This window comes from Schistocerca americana, chromosome 2, assembly GCF_021461395.2.
Source record: "Schistocerca americana isolate TAMUIC-IGC-003095 chromosome 2, iqSchAmer2.1, whole genome shotgun sequence".
Taxonomy (NCBI): domain Eukaryota; kingdom Metazoa; phylum Arthropoda; class Insecta; order Orthoptera; family Acrididae; genus Schistocerca; species Schistocerca americana.
In genome coordinates, this window is record NC_060120.1 from 334,493,920 (window position 1) to 334,520,766 (window position 26,847).

Below are 26,847 nucleotides of genomic sequence, written 5' to 3' on the forward strand. Positions count from 1 at the left end.
AGCCTCCGTGCATGCTCGAATCTCTCTAATTTTACATTCGTGACCTCCTCGGCAGGTATAAGTAGGGGAAGCAATATATTCGATACCTCATCCAGAAACGCACCCTCTCGAAACCTGGACAGCAAGCTACACCGCGAGCGTTACATACAAGTCAAAAGCAATGTTAAAAATACAGGGTTATTACAAATGATTGAAGCGATTTCACAGCTCTGCAATAACTTTATTATTTGAGATATTTTCACCTTGCTTTGCACACACATACAAAAACTCAAAAATTTTTTTAGGCATTCACAAATGTTCAATATGTGCCCCTTTAGTGATTCGGCAGACATCAAGCTGATAATCAAGTTCCTCCCACACTCGGCGCAGCATGTCCCAATCAATGAGTTCGAAAGCATCGTTGATGCGAGCTCGCAGTTCTGGCACGTTTCTTGGTGGAGGAGGTTTAAACACTGAATCTTTCACATAACCCCACACAAAGAAATCGAATGGGGTTAAGTCGGGAGAGCGTGGAGGCCATGACATGAATTGCTGATCATGATCTCCACCACGACCGATCCATCAGTTTTCCAATTTCCTGTTTAAGAAATGCCGAACATCATGATGGAAGTGCGGTGGAGCACCATCCTGTTGAAAGATGAAGTCGGCGCTGTCGGTCTCCAGTTGTGGCATGAGCCAATTTTCCAGCATGTCCAGATACACGTGTCCTGTAACGTTTTTTTCGCAGAAGAAAAAGGGGCCGTAAACTTTAAACTGTGAGATTGCACAAAACACGTTAACTTTTGGTGAATTGCGAATTTGCTGCACGAATGCGTGAGGATTCTCTACCGCCCAGATTCGCACATTGTGTCTGTTCACCTCACAATTAAGAAAAAATGTTGCTTCATCACTGAAAACAAGTTTCGCACTGAACGCATCCTCTTCCATGAGCTGTTGCAACCGCGCCGAAAATTCAAAGCGTTTGACTTTGTCATCGGGTGTCAGGGCTTGTAGCAATTGTAAACGGTAAGGCTTCTGCTTTAGCCTTTTCCGTAAGATTTTCCAAACCGTCGGCTGTGGTACGTTTAGCTCCCTGCTTGCTTTATTCGTCAACTTCCGCGGGCTACGCGTGAAACTTGCACGCACGCGTTCAACCGTTTCTTCGCTCACTGCAGGCCGACCCGTTGATTTCCCCTTACAGAGGCATCCAGAAGCTTTAAACTGCGCGTACCATCGCCGAATGGAGTTAGCAGTTGGTGGATCTTTGTTGCACTGTTATGACTGACTGATGTGAGTGCATTTCAAGCACGACATACGCTTTCTCGGTTCCTGTCGCCATTTTGTCTCGCTCCGCTCTCGAGCGCTCTGGCGACAGAAACCCGAAGTGTGGCTTCAGCCAAACAAAACTTTATGAGTTTTTCTACGTATCTGTAGTGTGTCATGACCATATGTCAATGAATGGAGCTACAGTGAATTTATGAAATCGCTTCAATGATTTGTAATAGCCCTGTACTTGCGTTAAATGAAAAAGAGTATACAAAAGATCATCTACATCTACGTGTTCATTTATACTCCGCAAGCCACCCAACGGTGTGTGGCGGAGGGCACTTTACGTGCCACTGTCATTACCTCCCTTTCCTGTTCCAGTAGCGTATGGTTCACGGGAAGAACGACTGCCGGAAAGCTTCCGTGCGCGCTCAAATCCCTCTAATTTTACATTCGTAATCTCCTCGAGAGGTATAAGGTGGGGAAGCAATATATTCGATACTTCATCCAGAAACGCACCCTCTCGAAACCTGGACAGCAAGCTACACCGCGATGCAGAGCGCCTCTCTTGCAGAGTCTGCCACTTGAGTTTGCTAAACATCTACGTAACACTATCACACTTACCAAATAACCCTGTGACAAAATGCGCCGCTCTTCTTTGGATCTTCTCTATCTCCTCCGACAACCCGACCTCGTACGGATCCCACACTGACGAGCAATACTCAAGTATAGGTCGAACGTGTGTTTTGTAAGCCACCTCCTTTGTTGATGGACTACATTTTCTAAGGACTCTCCCAATGAATCTCAACCTGACACCCGCCTTAGCAACAATTAATTTTATATGATCATTCCACTTCAAATCGTTCCGTACGCATACTCCCAGATATTTTACAGAAGTAACTGCTACCAGTGTTTGTTCTGCTATCATATAATCATACAGTAAAGAATCCTTCTTTCTCTGTATTCGCAATACATTACATTTGTCTATGTTAAGGGTCAGTTGCCACTGCACCAAGTGCCTATCTGCTGCAGATATCCCTGCATTTCGCTGCAATTTTCTAATGCTGCAGCTTCTCTGTATACTACAGCATCATCCGCGAAAAGCCGCGTGGAACTTCCGACACTATCTACTGGGTCATTTACATATATATTGTGAAAAGCAATGGTCCCATAACACTCCCCTGTGGCACACCACAGGTTAGTCTAACGTCTGTGGACGTCTCTCCATTGAGAATAACATGCTGTATTCTGTTTGCTAAGAACTCTTCAATCCAGCCACGCAGCTGGTCTGATATTCCGTAGGCTCTTACAGGGCGGAATTGTATCGAACGCCTTCCGGAAGTTAAAGAAAATGGCATCTACCTGAGAGCCTGTATCTAATATTTTATGGGTCTCATGAACAAATTAAGCGAGTTGGGTCTCACACGATCGCTGTTTCCGGAATCCATGTTGATTCTTACAGAGTAGATTCTAGGTTTCGATAAAAGACATGACACGCGAGCAAATTATAGCCAACAGCACCCGGTGTTCCCAGGCGGCCACCCATCCAAGTACTATTCGGGCCCGATGTTGCTTAGCTTCAGTGATCGGATGAAAACCAGTATATTCAACATGGTATGGCCCCATGGACAAAAATTATATTGATTAAGTAGGCCTCCTCCCTTGTACTAGGAAAAGGTAGCGTTATATTCTTGTGGTAGTAGATGCATTTAACCGTTGTACTTAGTTGGTTCCTAGTCGGGGAGTGACTATTCAACATCTGTCTAAGACATTTTCTGCTTTCGTTCCACGTAAGAGCTTGGTTAATGTCAATGTGCCCGCATTTGTCTCTAAGCAGTTCAGAAGATTTTGTTTTCAAAATGACATTCAGCATGTTAAAACTATTCCTTATTATCCCCAAGGATCGTCTGAAGAGAGGGTTAATAGAAGCCTTAAATTGTAATTTATCATCTTCTATGCCAAGGCCGAGAAAAAGTGAGACAATTCCGTCCTGTGGCTTAATTTTGCGTTTAACACCGCTCAGCATGAAGCTATAAAGCCAACCAAGATTCATTGATGTTGTCTTATCCTATTAACTCGCCTTTGGTCAGTTTATGATTTCTTGATGAAATTTTGCCTGACAAGATCGAATCGGACATTACAGAAAGTTACCGGAGTAAAGCTAGGAAGAACATCGACTTAGCCCATCGAAGGCAGCATCTTCGATATCGCCACAGCAGGTACCCCTGTAATGTTAAAACTGGTGGTAATGTATATGTAACGTTGCCATAGGCCAAAGACGACAGGTAGAACTTTGTGATAAATTGAGCCCTCACTTCGTGGGCCCTTGTCGGGTTTTTCAGTTATTGAGCCCAGTCGGTTTACTAGTGTGTAAACTTAGGATTGGTAAGTTATCTAGGATACATGTTAGCCAGGTTAAGGAAAGTTGTGAGTTTTAGCCCTAAACCGCACTAGTGTGCAACATAGGAGCTTTGGTGGGGACAGATGAGCCGTGGTGGCTTTTTCGCAATGTATCCGTAGCACTCTTCTTATGATCTTTGACTAACATGTCGCCATTGGGGCGCAGCGTCTTCTAGTGTGGCGGCTCAGGACGTGGTGGCAAGTTTGGAGGTCAATATGAGCTGAGGAACGCAACTGTAAAAAGCTTTCCGTGAGGCCTCTTCCTTGTGCTCTTAGCTGTTAGCAGGTGACCAATATTGGGGTCATGTTACCTCATGTAAGTTATTAAGTACCGACGTGGCTTATGCTGTGATTTATCAGAAGGGCGCTGAGCTGTCAGGGCAGTTTTCACTGTCATTTTAGCCTGTCTTTCTTCGGTTTGTTGGGTATGGACGCCCATGTATCCGTGGTCAGGGAAATGTGATTGCAAGATCTGGTAGACATTTTAGACTGATTCATTGGCTGATGTCTTAACCTTATGTAACCGTGGTGCCAGCGAACCTATAGCCAGTGTAAACTGCCGTGTTTCAGAAGAAAGTTTATTCTGAAGGGTGGCTGTGTGCGTTAGTACACACATCAATAAACATTTTGCATCACCTCGGTTCCGAGAGTTCCGGAACCTGTACAGAGAATTGGAATAGAGATCAACATAAACATCATTTCCGCCCTTTTTATTGCTCATTAAACCCACACATTGCATGTTCTATCACCATACAGTGAGACCTTCAGAGGTGGTGGTCCAGACTGCTGTACACACTGGTACCTCTAACACCCAGTAGCACGTCCTCTTGCATTGATGCAAGAGGTCATGGCGTGCTATCCACAAGTTCATCAAGGCACTGTTGGTCTGGATTGTCTCACCCCTCAACAGCGATTCGGCTTAGATCCCTCAGATTGGTTGGTGGGTCACATCGTAGATAAACAGCCCTTTTCAATCCATCCAAGACATGTTCGATAGGGTTCATGTCTGGAGAACATGCTGGACATTCTAGTCGAGTGATGTTGTTATTCTGAAGGAAGTCATTCATAGGATGTGCACGATGGGTGTGCGAATTGTCGTCCACGAAGACGAGTGCCTCTCCAGTATGCTGCCGATATGGTTGTGCTGTCGGTCACTTATCGTACAGCCGTTACAGTGCCTTCCATGACCACCAGCGGCGTACGTCGGTCTCACATAATGCCACCTCAAAACAGCAGGGAAGCTCCATCTTGCTGTACTCGCTGGACAGTGCGTCTAAGGCGTTCAACCTGACCGGATTGCCTCCAAACCCGTGTCTGACGGTTGTCTGGTTGAAGGCATATACGGCACTCATCGGTGAAGAGAACGTGATGAAAATACTGAGCGGTCCATTCGGTATGTTGTTGGGCCCATCTGTACTGCGCTGTATGGTGTCATGGTTGCAAAGATGGACCTCGCCATGGATGTCGGTAGAGAAGCTGCGCATCATGCAGCCTATGGCACACACTGTGAGTCGTAACACGACGTCCTGTGGCTGCACGAAAAGCATTATTCAACATGGTGGCGTTGCTGTCAGAGTTCCTCCGAGCCATAATCCGTAGGTAGCGGTCATCCCCTGCAGTAGTAGCCCTTGGGCGACCTGAGGGAGACATGTCATCGACAGTTCCTGTCTCTCTGTATCTCCTCCATGTCCGAACAACATCACTTTGGTACACTCCGAGACACCTGGACACTTTCCTTGTTGAGAGCACAAAGTAACAATGTGGACGCGGTTGAACCGCGGTATTGACCGTCTAGGCATGGTTGAACTACAGACAACACGAGTCGCATGGTGTCCGGACACTTGCCACACCGGACATTTGCCACGCCGGACATTTGCCACGGTTTTACCTGCTCCAAAGGGTTCGGCCCCTTGTCTCCCCTCCCCCTCCTCCTCCTGCTCACTCGCCCGCCCAGTTTGCTTTCGAAGTTCCTAACGTGACCATCAGTATGGAAGTGAGTGCAACGAACAAGGGCAGGCTTCCTGCTCATTACAATGGTTAGGCGTATCTTAAACAGAGGGAATCTAAAGAAGGTGTTGTTACATGGATGTGCTTACGCCGAAAAGCGGATCATTGCAAGGGAAAGCTGCTTTCGAGGAACGGAGAAGTGTTGAGCGTATTAGAACATCTCTGTGGAACACCTGACGATGCAGCTCTGAAAGTGAGAAAGCAAGTGGAAAGAGCGAAGAGAAGGTCTCGAGAAGAAACTACACAGTTATCGGAGATATACGCGAATGAAATGGGAAATCTACATAATAAAGTTTATGACTTTGTTACAGAGATGCCTAATTCAGAATCTATGAAGAGAACCATGCGTCGTCGATGGAGTCAAGAGTGGGGGAACCAACAAGAGCCTAAAAACTCTTATGAAGTTGAAACTCATGAAGATCTATTAAAAATGGGAGATGGCAGTAGTTTTCTTCTGGAAGACGATATAGTAGAGGTGAGAATAATGATTTTTAGTGGAAGCAAAGGAAAAGAAAGTTTAAAAACATGTTCCCATTTTTTTATGGATGGAACATTTAAGAGATGCAGCAAGCAGTTTGCACAGATCTACACCATACACGTAGACTTAGGAGGACCGATTAAAGAAACAAACATTCTTCCTACTGTATTTGCACTGCTCCCTAATAAGAAGAAAGACACATATGTTCGTCTGTTTCGTCTGATAAAACAGGTAGTCTCTGAGTGGTGTCCTAAACAAGTAAAGATGGACTTTGAGGCAGCTGCGATATCGGCCATTCGTCAAGTTTTTCCCACAACTGAAACAAATGGATTCTATTTCCATATGAAGAAGAGTTTATGGAGAAGAATTCGAGTTCTCGGTCTAACTGAGGAGTACCGCTAGAACGAGGATTTAAGACTTCACGTCAGCATGTGTGCACCGCTGGCAGTTGTAAAACCGGACGACATAAGCAATGGATGGATTGAGATTCATGCAGAAGCTCCTGATAACGGAATGTTCTCTCAATTTTTTGACTACTTTGTGGATAACTGGCTAGAGAATGAGGATATCGCAATAGAAATGTGGGACTGTTACTGAAAATGGCACCGAACGACGAATGCTGTTGAAGGGTGGCACAACAAAATAAATAGTATTATTGGAAACCCTCACCCTAAAACCAACTATTTTGTGGAGTGGTTGAAAAAGGAAGCAGAGCTCACAAACTGCATGTACATGAAATTGGAAATGAATCTTGAAGGTAAAAAGAGGAAGAAGAAGTACTTGAAGCTGGACGACAGGATAGAGAGAATCGTAAAGAATTATGGAGAGACTGGCAACATTAGGCCTTGCTTAAAAACCATTGCCCATGTTCAGAAACTGGACTAAAATACGTTAAAAATAATGTATTAAAAACTATGAAGACCACCGAGTCCTCGCAGGTTACTGACATAAAATTATTAAAACATTGAAGCAGCATTATCGGAGCTAATATTAAGTTGTAATTGTAAATAGAGTGTACATTAGTTCAGAGTGTTTAGGGTGATTTTACACACGCCAGAATGGTAGATGGTCATTTATTATTTTCACGGTCCAAAGCCTGTGCAAAGTGTGATGCGAATCTGCCTTTAATGTAAAAATTAAAAAGTGTTTCAAGCCTCACAAAAGTATCCCTATTGTTGTCGCGTTAAGATAACTTTTTCCTGCCTTCCAATATTATGGCCATACTATTAAATAATTGTAAGTTCTAAAATAATTTTCTGTAGCTTCAGAATCGCAACTATCACCTAAAATATCATGGTTTGTTAAACTGATAGTATACGCTTTCGTAAAGGAAAATGGGAACTGAACCTTTGAATTGCACCTAAAATTGACATCCCAAAACTGATCTGATGCTAAGGTAGACAATTTTGGCACCTCAAATATTTTTTATTTACGTTTAGCTGCAAACATTTATAGCAGATGTAGATCTACTTAAGAACATTTAGATATAGTCCTTTAAAAATTAAAATTTCTTACTAAATTGTTGATTATCTTTAAACAGGTCAGTAAAAGCAAGGAGCTTACTATTGAAAATTAATTGTTACTAAATAACATCAGAAACAAATGTATTAGACCTACTTTTCTTATACATTAGAGACTTTTTGAAAATATATTTGATCATTTCCTCTGTCACTGACAGTGTAATTTCAGTTGCTTTGCAACACCAGGGATATCTACTTCTAAATTATGTTTGCAGCTGTTCTCATTTCGAATTCTGAAATATTTACTTCGTCTTCTTTGGTGGAGGAATTTCGGAAAATGCATTTACTAACTCCACTTTAGTGGCACTGTCATCAGTAACATTACCGTCGCTGTCGCCCAGTAAAGGTACTTACTGAGCCTTTCCGCTCGTTTACTTAACATGGGACCAGTATCTCTTTGGATTTTCCGCCACATTTCTAGAGCAAGTTTCGTTGTGGAAACTATTAAATGCATCTCGCATTGAAATCCGCACCAAACTTCGAGCCTCAGTAAAACTTCACCATTCTTGGAGATTTTGCGTTCGTCTAAATTATACGTGCCTTTTGCGGTGCTCCTGCAACAGCTTTCTGTCGTGTTTTGTGTACCATGGGGGATCAGTTCCGTCTCTTATTAATTTATTTGGTATGAATATCTCGAGTGTTGTTGATACTATTTCTTTGAACTTAAGCCACATATGGTCTCCATTTACATAGTTTGGAAGGATTGGAGACTATCTCTTATAAAGACGTCACCTGAATTTTTAGCTGCTTTTATAAACAGACATATTTCGCGTTTAGTTTTGGTGAATTTCTTTGTTACGGAAGTGAGCCTCTCTACGGCTGCGTGTTCACTAATTCATGTATCCGTCGTGATGCTTAGGATTATTTGTGGCTAAGAGGTCAAGTGTGTTTTCGTAACCATTTACAATTTGATTGGCCTCGTCAACTAATTGTTAAAAATAATTTTTAAAAAAGCATTTAGAACAGTTACGGAAGTTGTTTTCTATTTACAATAGGGTATGAAAATGTAGTTTTGTCAACATGCGGAAGGTAGATTGAAGTAACTGCCAACTATAATTGTATGAGTAGGTTACCTATTTGTGACGAGACTCAAGTTTTCTTTTCTTTGAACGGTTCAGCAACTGTTTCAGCTGAGACAGGGGGTCGGTAAAAGGAGCCAGTTATTAATTTATTTCGGTTGTCGAGTATAATGTCTATCCATACTAAGTCACAGGAACTATCTGCTTCAAAGTCGATTGTGAGCTTACATTATTTTTCTTTAAGTTGTCCTTCTTGTTTCTGTTGTAGCGCAGATAATTACAATTACGGCTTTTCCCTCCAGAACCTAAGATGCTTTCTCTATGACCCTGTAAATACCAGAGCTGAACAATGTAGAACAACAACGTACGTTACAAGCGTAGCATTCTGTATTACTTCATTTCCTTATTTCTAACATTTTAAAACTGTAAGTCGACTTTAGATGACATGTCAATCATAGATGTTCTTATCTCTATTTAGTGAACGTGTTTTCAGTTGTTTTGAACATTGTCCCGCTACATTTTATGGGAGCCTTTATATTTTATGAAGAACAGGTTTTTCATGAGATGAGAAAACATTTTATTTTCCAAGCACAGATCAAAAACTCGTAACCAAGCCGACTACGGCAAAGATAAATATCTATCAGCTGCAGCTTTCACCCGCTGTTTTTGGCGCAGTGGATAAATGACGTCGCCACATCAGCCCCCCTCCTTTTGAAACCGGGTGCACCAGGTATGTGGGGAAACTTGCACTTGATTTTTCTACCAGCTCTCGTGAAAACATCTGGTGCAGGCAATGGCTGCTCCTGTTCTGCACTTGCTGCTTCGTTGTCCTCTTCTGAAACCGAGGGCTCGGCGAGACTATCTGCTGTTTCTTTGGCCTCCACGTTTGAGGGTGATTTTGCAGGCAGACCGAGGAAGGAGTGTACCCTCTTCGGTATAAGCAGGTTTAAGCCGCTCAATTGATACTGTCTCTTCTTTACCATCCTTATCGATTTTGAAGCTTTGGCTTCCTCTTGTGATTACCCTGTATGGTCCAGAGTAAGGCGAAACAAGCGGCGGGCGCACCGTATCATCCCTGGCGTTGCTTGCAAGTCTTTATGTACAAACACTCTCCGGTCTCCATGTCTGACAGGGTTAGTGGGTTTGATGTTTCACATTCAAATGCTGAGTTGTCTCGCGAATTGCGTGCATAGCTCAGGGGCGAACGGCTGTGTAGATGCTGGAACGATAAATTCTCCAGCAACCCTCAATTGCTCGCCATAAACCAATTCTGCGGAAGAGCATTGTAAGTCCTCCTTCACGGCCGTTCTCAATCCGAGTAGGACCAGCGGTAGTGCTTGAGGCCATGAAGTGGAACTACACATTAATGCAGCTTTGAGCGTGCGCTGTAGTCGTTCCACCATTCCATTACTAGCTGGATGATAGCTTGTGGTGCGTAGGTGGTTGCAACCGCACAGTAGTAAAAGTTCATTGAAAAGTTGGCTTTCAAACTGCCTTCCGCGATCTGTTGTTATGTTTTGCGGAACGCCAAACCTGGAGAACCATGAATGCAACAGTGCTTTTGCAACCGACTCCGCAGAAATGTATTACAACTACTTCTGGCCACCTGGTAAAACGATCAATGATTGTGAGCAAATAGCGTTGTTCTGAAGAGCATGATAGCGGGCCCACAATGTCCACATGTATATGTGAAAATCTTGCAGATGGCGTCGGGAAGTCAGCAATAGGTGTAAAGACATGTCTGTTGTTTTTATTACGCTGGCATGTTAGGCATGCACGCGCCCATGCACGACAATCTTTTTGTATTCCAGGCCACACTACTTTGGAGGAAACTAACTTGGCTGTAGCTCGTACTCCTGGATGTGATAGGTTATGTAGTGCACTATAAATCTCGTGACGATATTGTTCTGGTATGTAAGGTCGCTCCTTTCCTTTTGCTACATCACACCAAATTCCGTCTGGAACATTTGGGCCAGACACACGTCTGAGCTGCAGCGCAGTTCTCTGTTCCTCTATTAGACGGTGCAAGAAAGGATCTTCTCGTTATTTAGACGCTAACTCGGTCCAACGAATTGAATTTAAACTGGCACAATTCCTAGACAGGCAATCTGCGACCAGGTTGTCTTTTCCTGAAATGTGACGCACGTCAGTTGTGAACTGTGCAATGTACTCGACTTGCCTGCACTGACGTGGTGAATTGAGCTCTGTGTCTCGTTGAACTATAGCTACGAACGGCTTGTGATCGGTAAAAATTGCAAAGTGCCTCCCTTCGACAGACGTGCGAAAATGCTTTATGGCTAAGTAAATAGCAAGCAACTCACGGTCAATAGCACTCCATTTTTGCTGCTGTCGAGTCAGGTTTTTAGAGAAAAATGCGAGCGGCTGCCATCTGCCATCAACTTCTTGCTGTAGCGCTGCACCCACTGCTGTTTGGCTCGCATCAACCATGAGCGCTAAAGGAGCGCTCTGTCTTGGATGTCCCAGTAGTGTTGCCCGAGAAAGACATTTCTTTAAGTCATGGAAAGCTGCTTCAGCATCTGGACTCCATGGAATTTTACGATTTCCTGTTGTATTTTTACCTGCAAGTAACGTTGTGAGTGGCTCTTGGGCGGCAGCTAATTTAGGTAAGTGACGTCTGTAATAGTTGAGCATGCCTAAAAATCTGGGAAGTCCTTCGTAAGTTGTGGGAAGGGGCATCTGTTGTACTGCTTCAACCCGCTCAGGCAAAGGTGACAGGCCTGCTGCTGAAACCAAATATCCCAGGAACTTAACCTTGCGTTTTCCAAACGTGCACTTTGTTTCGTTAATAATTATGCCACACTCTGTCAGACGGCGGAAAAACTGCCGCAGATGTTCGACATGCTGATATACAGAACCAGAGAATACTAAAATGTCGTCCATATAACAAAATACGAATGGTAATTCTCGAAGCACCTCATGCATGAATCTTTGCCATGTTTGGGCAGCGTTTCTGAGGCCAAATGGCATAAAATTGTACTCAAACAAACCGAATGGTGTGATAACTGCTGTTTTTTTAATATCAGATGGAGCCACGGGAATCTGGGAAAATGCTTTGGCGCAACCAATCACACTAAATATTTTGGCATTGCTAATCGTACTGTTAAAATCAGTCACATTGGGTACTGGGTAGCGGTCGGGAATTGTGCGGGCATTAAGCGCCCTGTAGTCTCCACATACTCTCCATGAATTGTCTTTTTTACGGACCATGTGAATTGGAGATGCCCATGAACTATCAGACCGACTTACAATACCTGTTTTTAGAAGTCTGTCGAACTCAGCTCGCGCCGCGAGCAGCTTCTCTGGAGGCAGACGCCGCGGGCGGAAGGCAAAGGGTTGACCTTGGGTCGTGCTGATGTGGTGTTGAGTATTGTGTCTGCATTTCCTGGTTGCGTTGACGGGTTCGATAAGTGCTGGAAAGTCTTGAAGCAGTTTACGAAAAAGTGATTCCTCCGACAGTGCTCTAATATTGCCTACAGTATACGAATCGTTACGACTGTCGGGTGTCTTCTTGCGTGACGCACACGTGTGCGCCCCGCTTAGTTGCGGGTACGAAATCGTATCATAATATCCCGACGCGGATGACGCGGTAGAGGAGCCGGAAATCTTCGTGCGGAAAGACACGGGCACATCGCACTGCACTTGAACCGACGCGGAAGACGCAGTAGGCAATATCCCTTCTGTGGGAACTGTCACCAAACGACGGTTAACCAGGTCGGGCATAAGTCGGTAGTTCCGTAAAAAGTCCGCTCCAATTATAGGACTCGGCACATTAGCAACCACAAAAGTCCGTTTTGGATGGAAGTTGGAATTCAGATGTAATGCCAACTGTTTCTCACCATAGGTAGATATTCTGGAATTGTTTGCCGCAGTCAGCACATGTTGCGTTGTTGTCGTGAGTATATCACCTCTCTTTCTTGGATAAACACTGACTTCTGAACCTGTGTCAATCAGAAACTTCTCACCTGAAGAGAGGTACAACACGAACAATCGGTGTGATTGGTTGACTGCAGATACCGTGGCGTTTTCACCTCTTTGAATCACGCTATGACTCGGGCGCCTATGTTGTTGTTGACGAACGTTAGCGCCCTTTAACGCCCGCCTTTTAAGTTTGGGTAGCTGCAGGGTTGAATACATCGACGGCAGTGTTACCGAAGCGTCTGTGGTATCAGCACCATTGATCTGTCAAATCCTGTTGGATAGCATTTCTTCGTCTTTTCCAACTGCGACTTCGTAGCAGCTGGTGGTGTGAAGTTACTTGCACGTTGAGTTTTGCCACTTGTGCTGCCAGTTGCTGTATGGTGGATTCGGTCGATGAGCACTGCTGTTGGGAAGTATTATTGCATGTTCCTGGCTCACTGACGTCAGATTCCATCACACTACACGTTCTTGGGCCTCTATCCTGGCTGTAGTTGAATTCGGAACACGCAGAAACTTCGGTTAAGGTGTTTGCGATGGTGTCTGCCGGTTTTGCTAAGACTTGCAATGGTAAGTCTGTTTCTGCTGCAATGACGGCACGGATGTTGGCAGGAAGTTTACGAAGCCATATTAGACGTAAAGACTCTTCAGGTAGGAGTTCCGGGCCGGCTAATGTACGTAAGGCTTTGAGTACTTGTGACGGAGTCTTGTCGCCCAAATCTTCGTATGCGAAAATTTTTTGTAGTCGCAAATCTGGTGACAACGTATAATGCTGTATGAGAGCTTCCTTTAGCACAAAGTAATTTTGTTGCGACAAGGTTTCTTCTACTTGCTCTATCACTTCTAAATTTAGATGTGAAACCACTATATTAAATTTGTCAGTGTTGTTAGACACCCCACGCTGCCGAAATATGCATTCAGCCTGCGTAAACCAAAGCTGGGGGCGCGTCGGCCAGAACGCGGAAAGCTTAACATTTCCGTGTCGCGCGTAGGTACTCTCATCTTTTGCGTTAACATCTGTCATTCCGTTTTGTGGCGAATCAAAGGGCGTGGACCGCGATCCTTGGTTGAACAGACTGTAGTCTTCAATCTTGATTCCACTGCCCCACGCTTTTGTCTCTGAATTCATTATTCTCGTCGGTATATATATTTTCTTTATGCATCTGCTACGATTTTTCGGGGTCACCACTATGGGAGCCTTTATATTTTATGAAGTAACAGCTTTTTCATGAGATGAGAAAACATTTTATTTTCCAAGCACAGATCAAAAACTCGTAACCAAGCCGACTACGGCAAAGATAAATATCTATCAGCTGCAGCTTTCACCCGCTGTTTTTGGCGCAGTGGATAAATGACGTCGCCACAATTTTATTAACTAATGTTTTTAGAGAGTAAATTAATATGGAGTATGTCGTTCTTCTTTGCAAACATTCACAAACCCATTTATTCTTTCCCTGTTGTCTTTTGGGTATGCAGTTGTAGTAATTACAGTAGGCATAAATGCAGCGATAAAAAAGAAATGACTACCGTACATTTGCATTCTCGTTTCATCGTTCCTTTCTTGTTGCTCTCATGCCGATGGACTGTTTCTATCGCTATCAGTAAGCGTGAAAGGAAGCTACCGTACAGACAGAGGAATCTATATTTATACTTGGCAGAACTAATTACATACTGACAAAATCGTTTCCCAAAAGTTATAAATATTTCGATTTCGGAAAAGAAGCTCTGTATTTGGCCAAGAAGGTCCCTTACGTACTGGTTGTATCGAGTAAAATGTGGAGATGGCGGTTTGAAAGCGGACAGAGGTAGTGCGGGAAAGGGCGTCCCTTACCTGAGGGATCGCTACTCAAGCTACCTGGCGAAGGGGCAAGTGTGGCAAATGTCCGGCGTAGCAAATGTCCGGTGTGGCAAATATCCGGCATTCAGTCGCCTACGTCCTTCTTGGTGGAATGACTGGAACTCATCGGCTGTCGGACCCCCTCCGTCTAATAGGCGCTGCTCATGCGTGGGTGTTTTGGCGGGTTTAGTGACATCTCTGAACAGTCAAAGAGACTGTGTCTGTGATACAATACCTTCAGTCAACGTCTGTCTTCAGGAGTTCTGGGGACCGGGGTTATACGATACTTTTTTTGATGTGTGTATATGAGTTATCTGTTATTGTCCACCGCCACTTAATTCTTCTGATTTTTAAAGTATTGGTCTCGTAATTTTCAACTGGAGGTACCATGAAATGTTTAGTATTACCAGTTACCACGGACGATTAACTATTCATGTCAGAATGTGTGCCTGTTTTGCTAATTTATTGGCCTGTTTATAATTTGCTTCTATTGTTCTGGTTTCATTGAAGCTAATGTTAGAGGTCTATGCTGTCTAAAATATTATAAAGTGCGTCTGTTCTACTCACGTTACTCAGATAAATTTTAATCTGTTTTAGGACGCACTTCTCTCCCAACTGCTATGGACTAATGTTTGTACTCATAAGCGTTGAATGCCATGCGAGTGTCCTTGTGGCTGTTTTAATGGTTTGCTAGAAAGGAACATTTCTCACATTGCTGCCTTATTGCTGAAATTATTTTTTAAAAATATTTGTAACTGGTTTCTTAAATCTTTGGTTAACTTATTAAAAAGCAGTTGTCATGGTTTTGCGTAAGAGTTCAGATTAAATTATTCTACCCTAAGAGTTATCTACGTGATGCACGGGTTTGTGTTGGAATTCTGTCTTATGAAAATTATTTGTGCTTCATGAAACTGTTGTTAATGATCTCTTGTACTTCATTACTGGTACATGTTGCCCAGGATTGGACCCTACTTATTCACTTCCCGTCGGCTTGCTTAGTTGGCTGTTTACGTTATTTGGGGTGCATACACTCGGCAGCTCTCGCTGCTGTATGTCTGTCGGCGCTATTTCCTCCAACCGCAGCTCCACTACTTAATGTTCCTGTTCAAGTTAAGTTTATACTTGGAATAATTCTGAATCTTTATCCTTAGCTTAAGCAAATTTTGATGTGCCTTGGGGTCCCAACATATAACTTAAACTGTTGTAAATGAATTATTCTTTTCTTATTGGAAAACATGTTAAATCTTCAATTGATGTGTGTTTCTGGGTTTAAAATTATCTTGCCTAGATATTGGTGTTAAATTGTTTTTCATTGTTTTAAGTATGGTTTTAGGTTTTTAATCAGTCAAGTTTAAATCATATTTTATTCTCAGCATTTGGTGATTAATGCCATTCTGATCTGTTTTGGTATTGTTTAGATTTACGTGTGCCTTTAGTACGGCTTTACCCTTATTACATTTTGTGTCTTGTATGGTCCGTGCCTTGCCTCAAAGAATATTAAATCATCTTGGGTTGAAGTTAACTTTAAATTCTCTGTAAACTATTTAAACTGATATTGAATTTTAAATGAGAATCTCATTGCTTGGCTTTTAATTAATTAAAAATCTAAATAAAAGCTTAACTGGTTGTTATGTGATTGAAACAAGGAAAATAAATTTGTTTTCCACTAGTGAATGAAGTATTTAAAATCTCTACTGGTCGAGCCCTTCCCGGTTTCCCTTCCTGGCTGAATTAAGAGGCCATAATTATCACCATTTCAATTGTAAACGTCCACTTCAGTTTCACTGACTGGTGTCAAGACCTGGCTCTCGTGTTAAAGACGCATTACGTCAAAAATATGTGTGACTGAGTGTGACATCATGGATGACATTGTGAAAAAGGTTGAATAGGTATGAAAATGTTAGAAGGGGTGCGGGAGCCATTCGAAATTTTCACCTGGCGTGATAAAATCTCTGAAGACAGCCCTGTTTGAGGGTGATCTTGGGTCCAGCTATCTGTCCAGCGCAGTGAAACTCAGGGTGTGAGACAAAAAGTAAAGGTGATGCACGTTTCTGAAGATAGAAATAACGTAATATTTTTTCAATAGTTGTGTGTGAGTATTCGTCCTTCTCGTAAGTAGTATCCTCTCCAGAAGCGTTATCCATTTTGTAAAGAGTGGCAGTATATCATATAAAACTAATGCTTTCATTTATCAGGTCACAACATCCAATATTGCTTCTTCGATAGAAGTTCTTTGTTATGCAGATTTAACGTACAGAAAACAATCTTTGTTACTGAGCAACTAATCTGGGGCATGGTCACCTAACTCCAACTGTAGGTTGCCTGTCTTACAGCTTCCAAGGGCAACAAATGTGTGATGCTTAGTGTGTCACATACTTATAGACCAAATTTAAAAATTTGAAATGCCGTCGTAATACACTCATTAAGAGAGCTAAACTTATTTTAAGGTTTTAACAGACTAAGCCAAGTATTACAGTTAGGAACTGTGTATATACCTGTAGGCAGAACAAGTCACTCACTGCGCACAAACCGACGAGGGTGCCCACACCAGGGGAGCAGACGGGGTCAACCCTCCCCTCTAGCTTTCAGGGAAAGGAAAACATTTAGTGTAGTCAGATGTTTTTCTTTCGAGAAAATGGTTCAAAGGACGGAAATACGTAGGTTTTTAACAGTTTCGGAACTGGAAATTTTTTTTTGGCTAATTACAAGTCGCCATTTGTCTTCCAAAACATTAAGCATACTGCAACACTGCATACCCCCATGTATTACCCCCCCCCCCCCCTCAAACTATCGTATTACTTACGCTTAACGTCGAATACTTAACACATTTACTCACTTCGAAACTTATCAGACGTTTGAAGCTGTTTTACACACGGGAATTCGACTCTTCAAAGTGTCCAGGGTTTAATGGTACCTAATTAAGACAGCAGTGAAGCTAGGTCGGTAATAATACCACAGCATCATATTGACACTACGTTTTTTCATTGTATTTAATGAATTCTTACAGTGAAATAAGAACATGACTAGAGTATATTTTAATTCAGCAGTTCACAGAAACAAGGATGTAAAACTACGAAATTAACTCAAACAAAAACCAGGGTACTTTGGTACGATTTAAATCTACCAAGTGGGTTTTGCTGTTACAGTACTAATTACGTACTTAATTAGATCACACCCTATATCCACAATGGATTTCTTTCAGACATGTTGTAAATATAGTACAGCGTTGATGGTGTTATCAGTAGCTGTAGTTGGAGTATTCTTTCTACATTACGCACTAGATGGCAGGCCGATCATAGCATGGAATAACCGAAGCAGTTCGTCCACGTCGACGCCGTTGTCTAGTAAGTGCTGCTTCAGTTCTCGGTACTCCGGCACTGCCAGTAAGTTCAGTACGACTTGCTGCAAAAGGCAAACAAAAGCAAAGAGTTAGTTTTGGTGGGGATGGGACACGCGAATGTCTACCAGCAAATAAGACTTTTGATAGCAACTCACCATAAACTCAGGAGCTCTCATCCTGTCGTACATCTCTTTGAATTCTGCACTGGTCTGGAGTTTCTCCTGGCAAAGTGCTTCAAGCTCCTCCTCTGGAAGGATGGCTATGATATCGTCGACCATACTAGACAGGCTTCGACACTGCTTCGTGTCAGAAGGCGGTGTTAGCTCCGGAATGCCAATTAAATTGTGTACCCAGTTGATGTAGTAGTAGACATCCAAGCCCGAGTCGTACATATAGTCCAAAAACTGCAAAGGAAGACATTAATGGATCACTGTGCTTGGACTGAAGCTTATGCTGTTCTTGCTGCTTACATGAGTTGCCGTGTACTCACGTCAATGTACTCTGGAATTTCCTCGAGGGCGAGGAGTGTCTCCTTGAAATCCTCAGACTTGACGAAGGCGACGACTGCCTGCAGCTCAGTGTCATTGGCCAGGTGATCCTGTACAATGGCACGGACTTGGTCCATAGGAATGAGGTCAAAGAAGTCTTGGAAGTCATCCTCTAGGGTCCGTTCGTCTCTCGTAATCACTTTGGCTGCAGGTGCGCTATCGATAAGTCCTTCCATTTTGTCAGAACCTGTGACAGGAAATGAAGATATGTTGTTCACAGCTAACATTAAAATGTTACACAACCAGCAAACGTTCTCGGAGGACAGTGATGCATACGCATGCTTTACATCTTCCAGTTCTGACCATATATACTTGTGTTACTAACACTGTGTTAGGAGTAATATACTGCCGGCCACCCAATATGCAATTGCAGTATCCAAATAACGTAAAATTTGCAACATGCGCTAGAGGCGACAAAGGATTCACATGATTATCATTTCAGCACAGGCACTCTTTACGGGCGCCAATAGCGCCACCTGGAAGCGCCATATAAAGGGGGAACAGACGGCTGTGTGGATGTATTGGAATTTTATAGTTCTTCCATGCCGTTGTTTTGCGTATGTAGCCTCACTGAAGACAGCAAGCATCTTTCGAGCACGTTTCAGAGTTCGATAGAGGAAGAATAACTGCCTATAGGCATTGCATTCGCGTGCAGAACAGACGAATAGACGGTACTGCATGAGAAATGATAATGGGAATTCTGACAGACACAAACACAAGCGTAAGATTCAGAGGAGCACCATCAGTAGAGATTGAGATAAAGACATTCGTCAAACAAGAAGATACAGTCACCAACCTTGTTCATAATAGCACTGGAAGAAGTGGTCAGACAGTGGAGAGCAACAAAAGAGGAAATTTAAGTACCAAAGGCGCACATGTATCTTAGGTAGGGCCCATCTACATAGAAAAATATATAAAGGTTCGTTTGTTCAAAATCGCATATTTCCGAAAGTTCTTCATCGATTGCTTAGAAATTTTTACACAACGTTGCATTCGAATACGCATGTGTTTTTATAAACCATTTTCAATATATGTTACAAATAAATAAATACGTAACATATAAAAGAGAAACATTATTTCCAAAAAATATCAAAAATTCTGAGTTGTGCGACAAAAACGAAAGTTGGTAGGTCTGTTCTATTCAAATTTCGCGTCAGTCGCACAAGAGTGGCGCTAGTAACGTCACTATGAGGATGCAAATCAGATTTGTTTTAAATACAAGCTGTAACGGTTGTGAGCGTTATTTACCTCTTAGATTAGGTGTGGTGAGTTAACATTAGTCAAGAATACCTGTAGGGCGACGAAGACGCCGTTATCGACATCTCACTGAGTACAGAAAAGGTCGTGTAACATGACTACGAGAAACTGGATGTTCCTTCTGCGATGCTGCAGAAAGACTTTTAGCCGGTATATAGCCTCTGTGCATGATTTCTGGCAGCGGCGGTCACGATAGTGTACGGCTGCAAGAAGACTGGGCTCTGGACGACCATGTGGTACCACTGAAATGTAAGGCCATCGTTTTCAGCATATGGCTCTGGCACATCGCACTACATCTGCAGCAGCAATCTGAGCAGCAGTTGGCGCAATAGTGGCGCCACGAATTGCTACAAATCAGTCACTTAATGGACTGCTGCAAGCCAGAGGCCCTGGAGTGTGCATTCCGCTGACTCCAAACCACCGCCATTTGCAGCTTCAGCGGTGTCAATCGAGAGCTCATTTGAGGCCAAGGTGGAGGGAGGTCTGTGCTGTTTTCTGATGAAAGCTCGTTCTGCGTCGATGTCATCCATGTGCTGGTTAAAAGGAGGCCAGTTGAAGACCTGCAACCAACCTGTCTTTGCGCTAGACACACTGGCCTCGCATCTGGAGTTATGGAATGGGGTGCGATTTAGTACAACAACAGGAGCACTCTCGTGGTTATCCTGTGCATCCTGGCTGAAAATTCGTGCGTCAGTCTGGTGACACCACTTGTTGTGCTGCCATTCATGAACAGCATTCCAGGGTGTTTTCCAACAGGATAACGCTCACCCATGTACCGCTGTTGTAACTCAATAGGCTCTACAAAATATCGACATATTGCCTAGGCCAGCTTGGTCACCAGATCAGTCTCCAGTTGAGCACATGTGGGACATCAACGGACGACAATTCCAGCGCCATCCACAACCAGCATTAACCATTCATGTATTGAACAACAAGGGGAGACAGGCATGGGGCTCCATCCCACAACTGACATACGTGGCTAGTGCTATATAATGCATGCAGGTTTGCATGTTTGCATTCAACATTCTGGCAGTTATTCCAGTTTTTAATGTATCAGCATTTCACATCTGCTCTGGAACCGCGCGGCCACTACGTTCGCAGGTTCGAATCCTGCCTCGGACATGGATGTGTGTGATGTAGTTAGGTTAGTAAGGTTTAAGTAGTTCTAAGTTCTAGGGGACTGATGACCTCAGAAGTTAAGTCCCATAGTGCTCAGAGCCATTTGAATCATTTTTCACATCTGCAATGGCTTATCTCGCGCGTACATTAACCTGTGATCTCGCAATGTTAATCACTGAAATACTTTACCTAGACAAATGTGTTACCGAAATTCCATTACTCTAATTACTTGTAGGTACTGGGATTTTTTCACGTTTGTGTATATAATAGTGAAACATTGTTAGCGAACAGGAAGTTGTATTAAAGGTTTACCGGCTTCTGAAAGGAATTCTACTACAGAATCTGAATATGCAAAACAATAAATAAGACTGAAGGTCAGAGAGAGGGGGAAGGGGAGAGTATATGGACTGAGGGATGGGAAAAAATTGAGATAGAAAGTGGAAAGGAGGTGATCGACGGAGAGAGGGGGCAGGAGAAGATGGAGAGAGATGAGGGAAGAGGAGAAAGATATGGACAGAGAGATGGAGAGAGAAGGTGACAGGCCGGCCGGAGTGGCCGAGCGGTTCTAGGCCCTACAGTCCGGAACTGCGCGACCGCTACGGTCGCAGGTTCGAATCCTGCCTCGGGCATGGATGTGTGTGATGTCCTTAGGTTAATTAGGTTTAAGTAGTTCTAAGTTCTAGGGGACTGATGACCTTAGAAGTTAAGTCCCATAGTGCTCAGAGCCACTTGGACCATTTTTTTTTTTTTTAAGGTGACAGAAGGAGAGAAGGATAAGGAGGAGGAGATGGGCAAAGGGAGGCGCAGAAGGAGATGACAGAGACAAGGGAGAGCAGGAGGCTGGGGCGAATATCTAATTCCCATACATATTAGAAACGTGTGCTTTCTCTTTTCTTTTTTTTCCATTTAACTAGACTGAGCCATGGCAACGAGTGTCTGGGAACAGCTGGTATACAATAATAATAATAATAATAATGTATCTGTAGACGCAAAATCAGACAAGGCAAGGGTGGGGAATGCGGTACCATATGCGGCTGAGACGATAACACTACATTGCGTTCGAATATGTGTGGGATTTTATACACCTGCTAAAATGCCACATATAATATATTTATATGTACTAATTATAGAGGAAATCAATAAAAAAGTAAATATTCATTTGTAAAAAATCGTTAATCTCCGAAAGTTCTTCACCGATTGTTTTTTGGGACTCAAGCAGGTGTACAAAAACATCCGCGAATTCGAAAGCAACGTCGTGTCAATATTTTAAAGGAATCAATGAATAACTTTCAGGAATTTGAGATTTTGAACAAAGAACTTGAGATTTTTGCTAAAAACGTATTCTCTTTAATATGTGACATATATTTACACATGCCATATGGCACTCCAGCAGGTTGGTAATCGATTAAAAACTTTCTGAAATTTACGATTTTGAACATACTAACGTTTACATTTTTGGTTATGTACATTTTATAAACGAACATTTACATCTATATACGGACATTAGAAAACTACTGAGGAAGAAAGAGATGATGAGAGATGGAGGTGAAGACCTAGTGAGGAACTGTACTGTAGAAATCAAACTGGAAAGGTCAAAATTTTTGGGACTTGAGATCACGATGAATATGGATAGAACGACCAAAACAGTATATAAAACAAAGGGTAGAACAAGAGGAAGTAAGGGAAAAACGGGTTTTTGAACTAAGGGAATTGGTCGTAATTAGGGATCAAGGTGGAATAGAAGGAGAATTGAAAAAGCAAATACACCACGACCAATGTGCCAGAGATCAACGACAGATAAAGATAGAGGAAAAGCATAAAAGTCACCAGTGCAACATTCAAGGGAAGAGGATACTGAAGATCTCGGAAGAAGGACAAGAGAAAAAAGAGAAAGGATGAAGATGTTCTGGGAGGAAAAGAAGAAAGTGTAATGCATGAAGGAGATCCTGTGATCCTACAAATGCTGTAACGAAAGAAGAGGAAGAAAGAATGTCTTATGACAGAGCAGCAAAATTACTAAATTTCTTTGTAAGATTTGAATATAGAACTAATCTATGCCAGTGCAACAGTTTTTAAACTTTGTGTTTACGTTTTGCCTACAAAGACAATTCAACTGAAATTCCGAAGGCCTGGTCAGTTTGTAGTGTCGAACATTCTGGACTTGTACGTACCTGATGGCAGGCCGATCATTGCGTGGAACAACCGCAGCAGCTGGTCCACGTCGACGCCATTGTCCAGTAGATGCTGCTTCAGTTCTCGGTACTCTGGCACTGCCAGCAAGTTTATCACGACTTGCTGCAAAGGACACAGAATGAAGGAAGAGTCAACTTTAAAGAATGTGAAACAGACGAATGCCTACCAGCGAATAAGATTTTTGGCAGTAGCTCACCATAAACTCAGGGGATGTCATCCTGTCGTACATCTCCTTGAATTCTGGACTGGTCTGGAGCTTCTCCTGGCAAAGTGCTTCAAGCTCCTCCTCTGGAAGGATGGCTATGATATCGTCGACCATACTGGACAGGCTTCGAGATGGCGTAGATGGCGTCGCATCAGAAGGTGGTGTTAACTGAGGTATGCCAATTAAATCGTGCACCCAGTTGATATAGTAGTAGACGTCGAGGCCAGACTCATACATGTAATTGAGAAACTGCAACAGAAGATTACTGATTACCATGGAGGGTGGATGTGCGCTCTTTTATGAACTACAGGTCATAAAGTTATAATTACCGCCGCGGAAAAAATAGGTACATAATTTTTTTTGCTGGTAGCTGCAATTTGCTGTCGTGGTACCCACTGAAATGTCTGTACTAGTAACGAGAGTAAAAAAAAAATGGCGCAGCTCACCGATATAACGAAGTATCGTGCAGTGATTCGTTTCCAGTATTTGAAGCGCAACAACGCTGCAACAATCCATGTTGAGTTGATGGAAGTCTACGGCAATAGCGCATTATGAAACACTGTCGAGTCACGTTAATGTGACCACCCGTCGAAAACCTGAACAACCACCTTTTGCAGCGTGTACGACAGGAATGTGGAGTCATGGAGACTCAAACCATGGCCAGTGTGCTAGGTTTCTCGTTGAGGATCAATGGCGCAAACAGCCCCGTCGAGGTGCTCCCACATATTCTCGACTGGATTGAAATCCGGCGAGTTTGGTGGCCAGAGGATTACGCTAAACTCATTCTGGTGCTCTTCAATCATACATTGTGAGCTGTGTGACACGTTGCATTGTCCAGCTGGTAGATGCCATCGTGCCGAGCAGAAACAAATTGCATGCAGGATGGACATAGTTTCAACGATAGACACATACTGGTGCTGATCCATTGTACTTTCCAGAGTGACGAAATCACCCAGGGAATGCCGCGAAAACATTTACTGGACCATAATGCTCCCTGCTCTGGCCTGGATTCTTCCCACGATTGTTGCAGGGTCATGCACGCCAAAGGCCATCTGTCCAATGGAGTATAAAACATGATTCAGTTGAAAACGCCAACTATCTTCGTTCAGTGGACGTCCAGTTGCGGTATTGGTGGAGAATTCCAGCCTTTGACGCCGATGAACAGCAGTCAGCACGGGTGCAAGGACCACAACCGTCGTTAAGTCCTGTCATCTATGGCCTGTGGTGCACCACAGTTGCCACAGGGCCGCTTTTGGATAGCGCTATTTTGCCATAGACGGCATACTTTAACGACGGTGGCACGCGAACAGTTTCTAAACTTAGCCGTTCTGGAAATACTTCCACCCTTGGTCCGAAAGACGATGATCATATCCTTATGGACGTCTGATAAACCGCTCCGTTTCTTCGTTACAACGACGAGTGCCAAGTTTTCCGCTTCCTTCTGACATTCTTTATATGCCCTCCGCTGCTAGTGCTGCCAAATGCCGTCTGAGTGGTTATTGCCCGTTGACGTCGAACGTAGGTGGTGGTCACACCAATGTGACTCAACCGTTTATTATGAGCTCGTTAGGTGGCACAGACGCTTGCAGTGTGGTCGTACAATTTTGAATATCGAAGAACGAAGCAGACGACCTCTCTGTGGAGAATTTGGAACGCAAGAGAAGAGGAGGCCCTAACGGTCGAAGACCAGCGTATCACAATCGAGACGATAGTGTAAAAACTGAAGTTCAGTTGTGGATCAGGCTTCAACATTCCGAACATGAGCAATGTGGTCACCCTGTGGGTTTAGCGATTGCCCAAGATCATCGAACGAAGGCGGCAGCGGAAATGTTGCAACTATTTTGGCCAGTCAAGATGCCCTCTTCAGCCGCCTCACCTGAACAACTGCTGGGTATATCGGTGTCATCCCGAGACGAAGGAGTAGAGCCTAAAAAGGCAAAGAACCATCGCCAGACAAAGTTATGCTGAGCATCTTTTGGGATTGACGCGTGGGATTAGCCGAGCGGTTTAAGGCGCTGCAGTCATGGACTGTGCGACTGGTCCCGGCGGAGGTTCGAGTCCTCCCTCGGGTATGGGTGTGTGTGGTTGTCCTTAGGATAATTTAGGTTAAGTAGTGTGTAAGCTTAGGGACTGATGACCTTAGCAGTTAAGTCCCATAAGATTTCACACACATTTGAACTCTTTTGGGATTACCATCGTGTGGTGGCAACAGATTATGACGTCTTTCTTCGTCCACAGATGAGGAAAAAAATGCCTAGCACGCATTTTTAGAATTATGCCGAGGGGGTTATCACGTTGGAACGTTTCCCGAACAGCCAAACTGCAAAACTCTGCAACCAACTTCTGCGCCACGTTGTCCATTGTTGGAAAGAACGTTTTGCATTGAAGGTTAAATACGTGCTCCAGTCATATTAATGCGACCGCTGGCTACGTTCGAGTCAACGTGCAGTAACCGCCGGCCTGGTTGGCCGAGCGGTTGTAGGCGCTACAGTCTGGAACCGCGCGACCGCTATGGTCGCACGTTCGAATCCTGCCTCGGTTACGGATGTGTGTGATGTCCTTAGGTTAGTTAGGTTTAAGTAGTTCTAAGTTCTAGGGGACTGATGACCTCAGAAGTTAAGTCCCATAGTGTTCAGAGCCATTTTTTGCAGTAACCTCTCACAGGTAGCAGATGGCACCAATAGCAGTGTAGGGTACGCAAAGAGTGTCCGAGAGACGCGGAAAACAGTGCAGTCGTGCTTGTGATGCGGAAACGGAGCGATTTTTCTGACGTCCGAAAGGGCATGATCATTGGCACTCGGGCCAAGAGTGGAAGCATTTCCGCAACGTTTAAGTCTGTAAACTATTTATGTGCTGCCATTGTTAAAGCATACCACGCATGGTACGATGGCGCTATCCAAAACCGGCGCCAAAGCATCTGTGGTGCACCAAGGGCAATAGGTGACATGGGTGAACGACAGCTGCAGAATTGTGCACAGGTGAATAGACGTGCAACTGTTGAACAGCTGACTACCCAAAAGAACCAAGAGAATACAACAGCGTCTCCTCAACGACCGTTCAGTGAACATTGCTGCGTATGGTCCTCTGCGGAAGGCACCTTTGTCACTCACCCGTGCTGACTGCTGTTACGTTGGCGACGAAGACTGGAATTTGCACGCCCGTACCGCAACTGAACGTCCACCGTGTGCCGATAGGTGGCCTTTTCAAGCGATTTATGTCTTACGCTGCACAGTGGCATCTACCAACAGAATAATGCAACATATTATACAGCTTGCAATGTATGTGCGTAGTTCGAAGAGCACCAGCATGAGATTATCATATTTGCCTGGCCAGCAAACCCCAAAATTTAAACCTAGTCGAGAATCTGTGGGTCAATCTATTGAGCTGTTTGTGCCATGGATCCTCAACCGAGAACGTAAAGCAGCCGGCTACGCCCTGGCGTCAACACGGCTCCAAGCCCCTGTCGGTACCTTCCAGAACATCCTTGGCTCTTTTCCTGCGCTGTACTTTGCTGCAAAACGTCGTTATTCAGGCTTTTGACAGGAGGTCACATTGAAACTTCTTTATTTAAATGTGTGAGTCTGTACTTAAATTACTGAATGACTGAGACCCAAAATATCCTAGCGCAAATAATTAATTCAGAAGAATGGCCCTGATTAAAAATAAATCCGAACAATAACCTATACATTTCATTAAGCATTGACCTCACAAAAATCTTCGTTACGCGAACTACAGCAATACAA

The 26,847-nt window shown here is 43.6% G+C and overlaps 1 protein-coding gene and 1 pseudogene across 1 annotated transcript in view; both read right to left on the reverse strand.

Moving 5' to 3' along the window:
• Positions 1 to 2,755: 2,755 nt before the first annotated feature.
• Positions 2,756 to 2,873, reverse strand: LOC124597373 (annotated as a pseudogene).
• A 14,839-nt stretch (positions 2,874 to 17,712) lies between these two features.
• Positions 17,713 to 26,847, reverse strand: part of LOC124593999 — a 90,307-nt gene continuing 81,172 nt past the window's right edge. Inside the window, exons 3-7 of the mRNA XM_047132351.1 lie at positions 23,096 to 23,353; positions 22,878 to 23,001; positions 18,273 to 18,517; positions 17,938 to 18,186; positions 17,713 to 17,844 (exon numbers count right to left, since the gene is read on the reverse strand). Coding sequence (XP_046988307.1) covers positions 17,713 to 17,844; positions 17,938 to 18,186; positions 18,273 to 18,517; positions 22,878 to 23,001; positions 23,096 to 23,353 — 1,008 coding nt within the window. The remainder of the gene's footprint in view (positions 17,845 to 17,937; positions 18,187 to 18,272; positions 18,518 to 22,877; positions 23,002 to 23,095; positions 23,354 to 26,847) is intronic.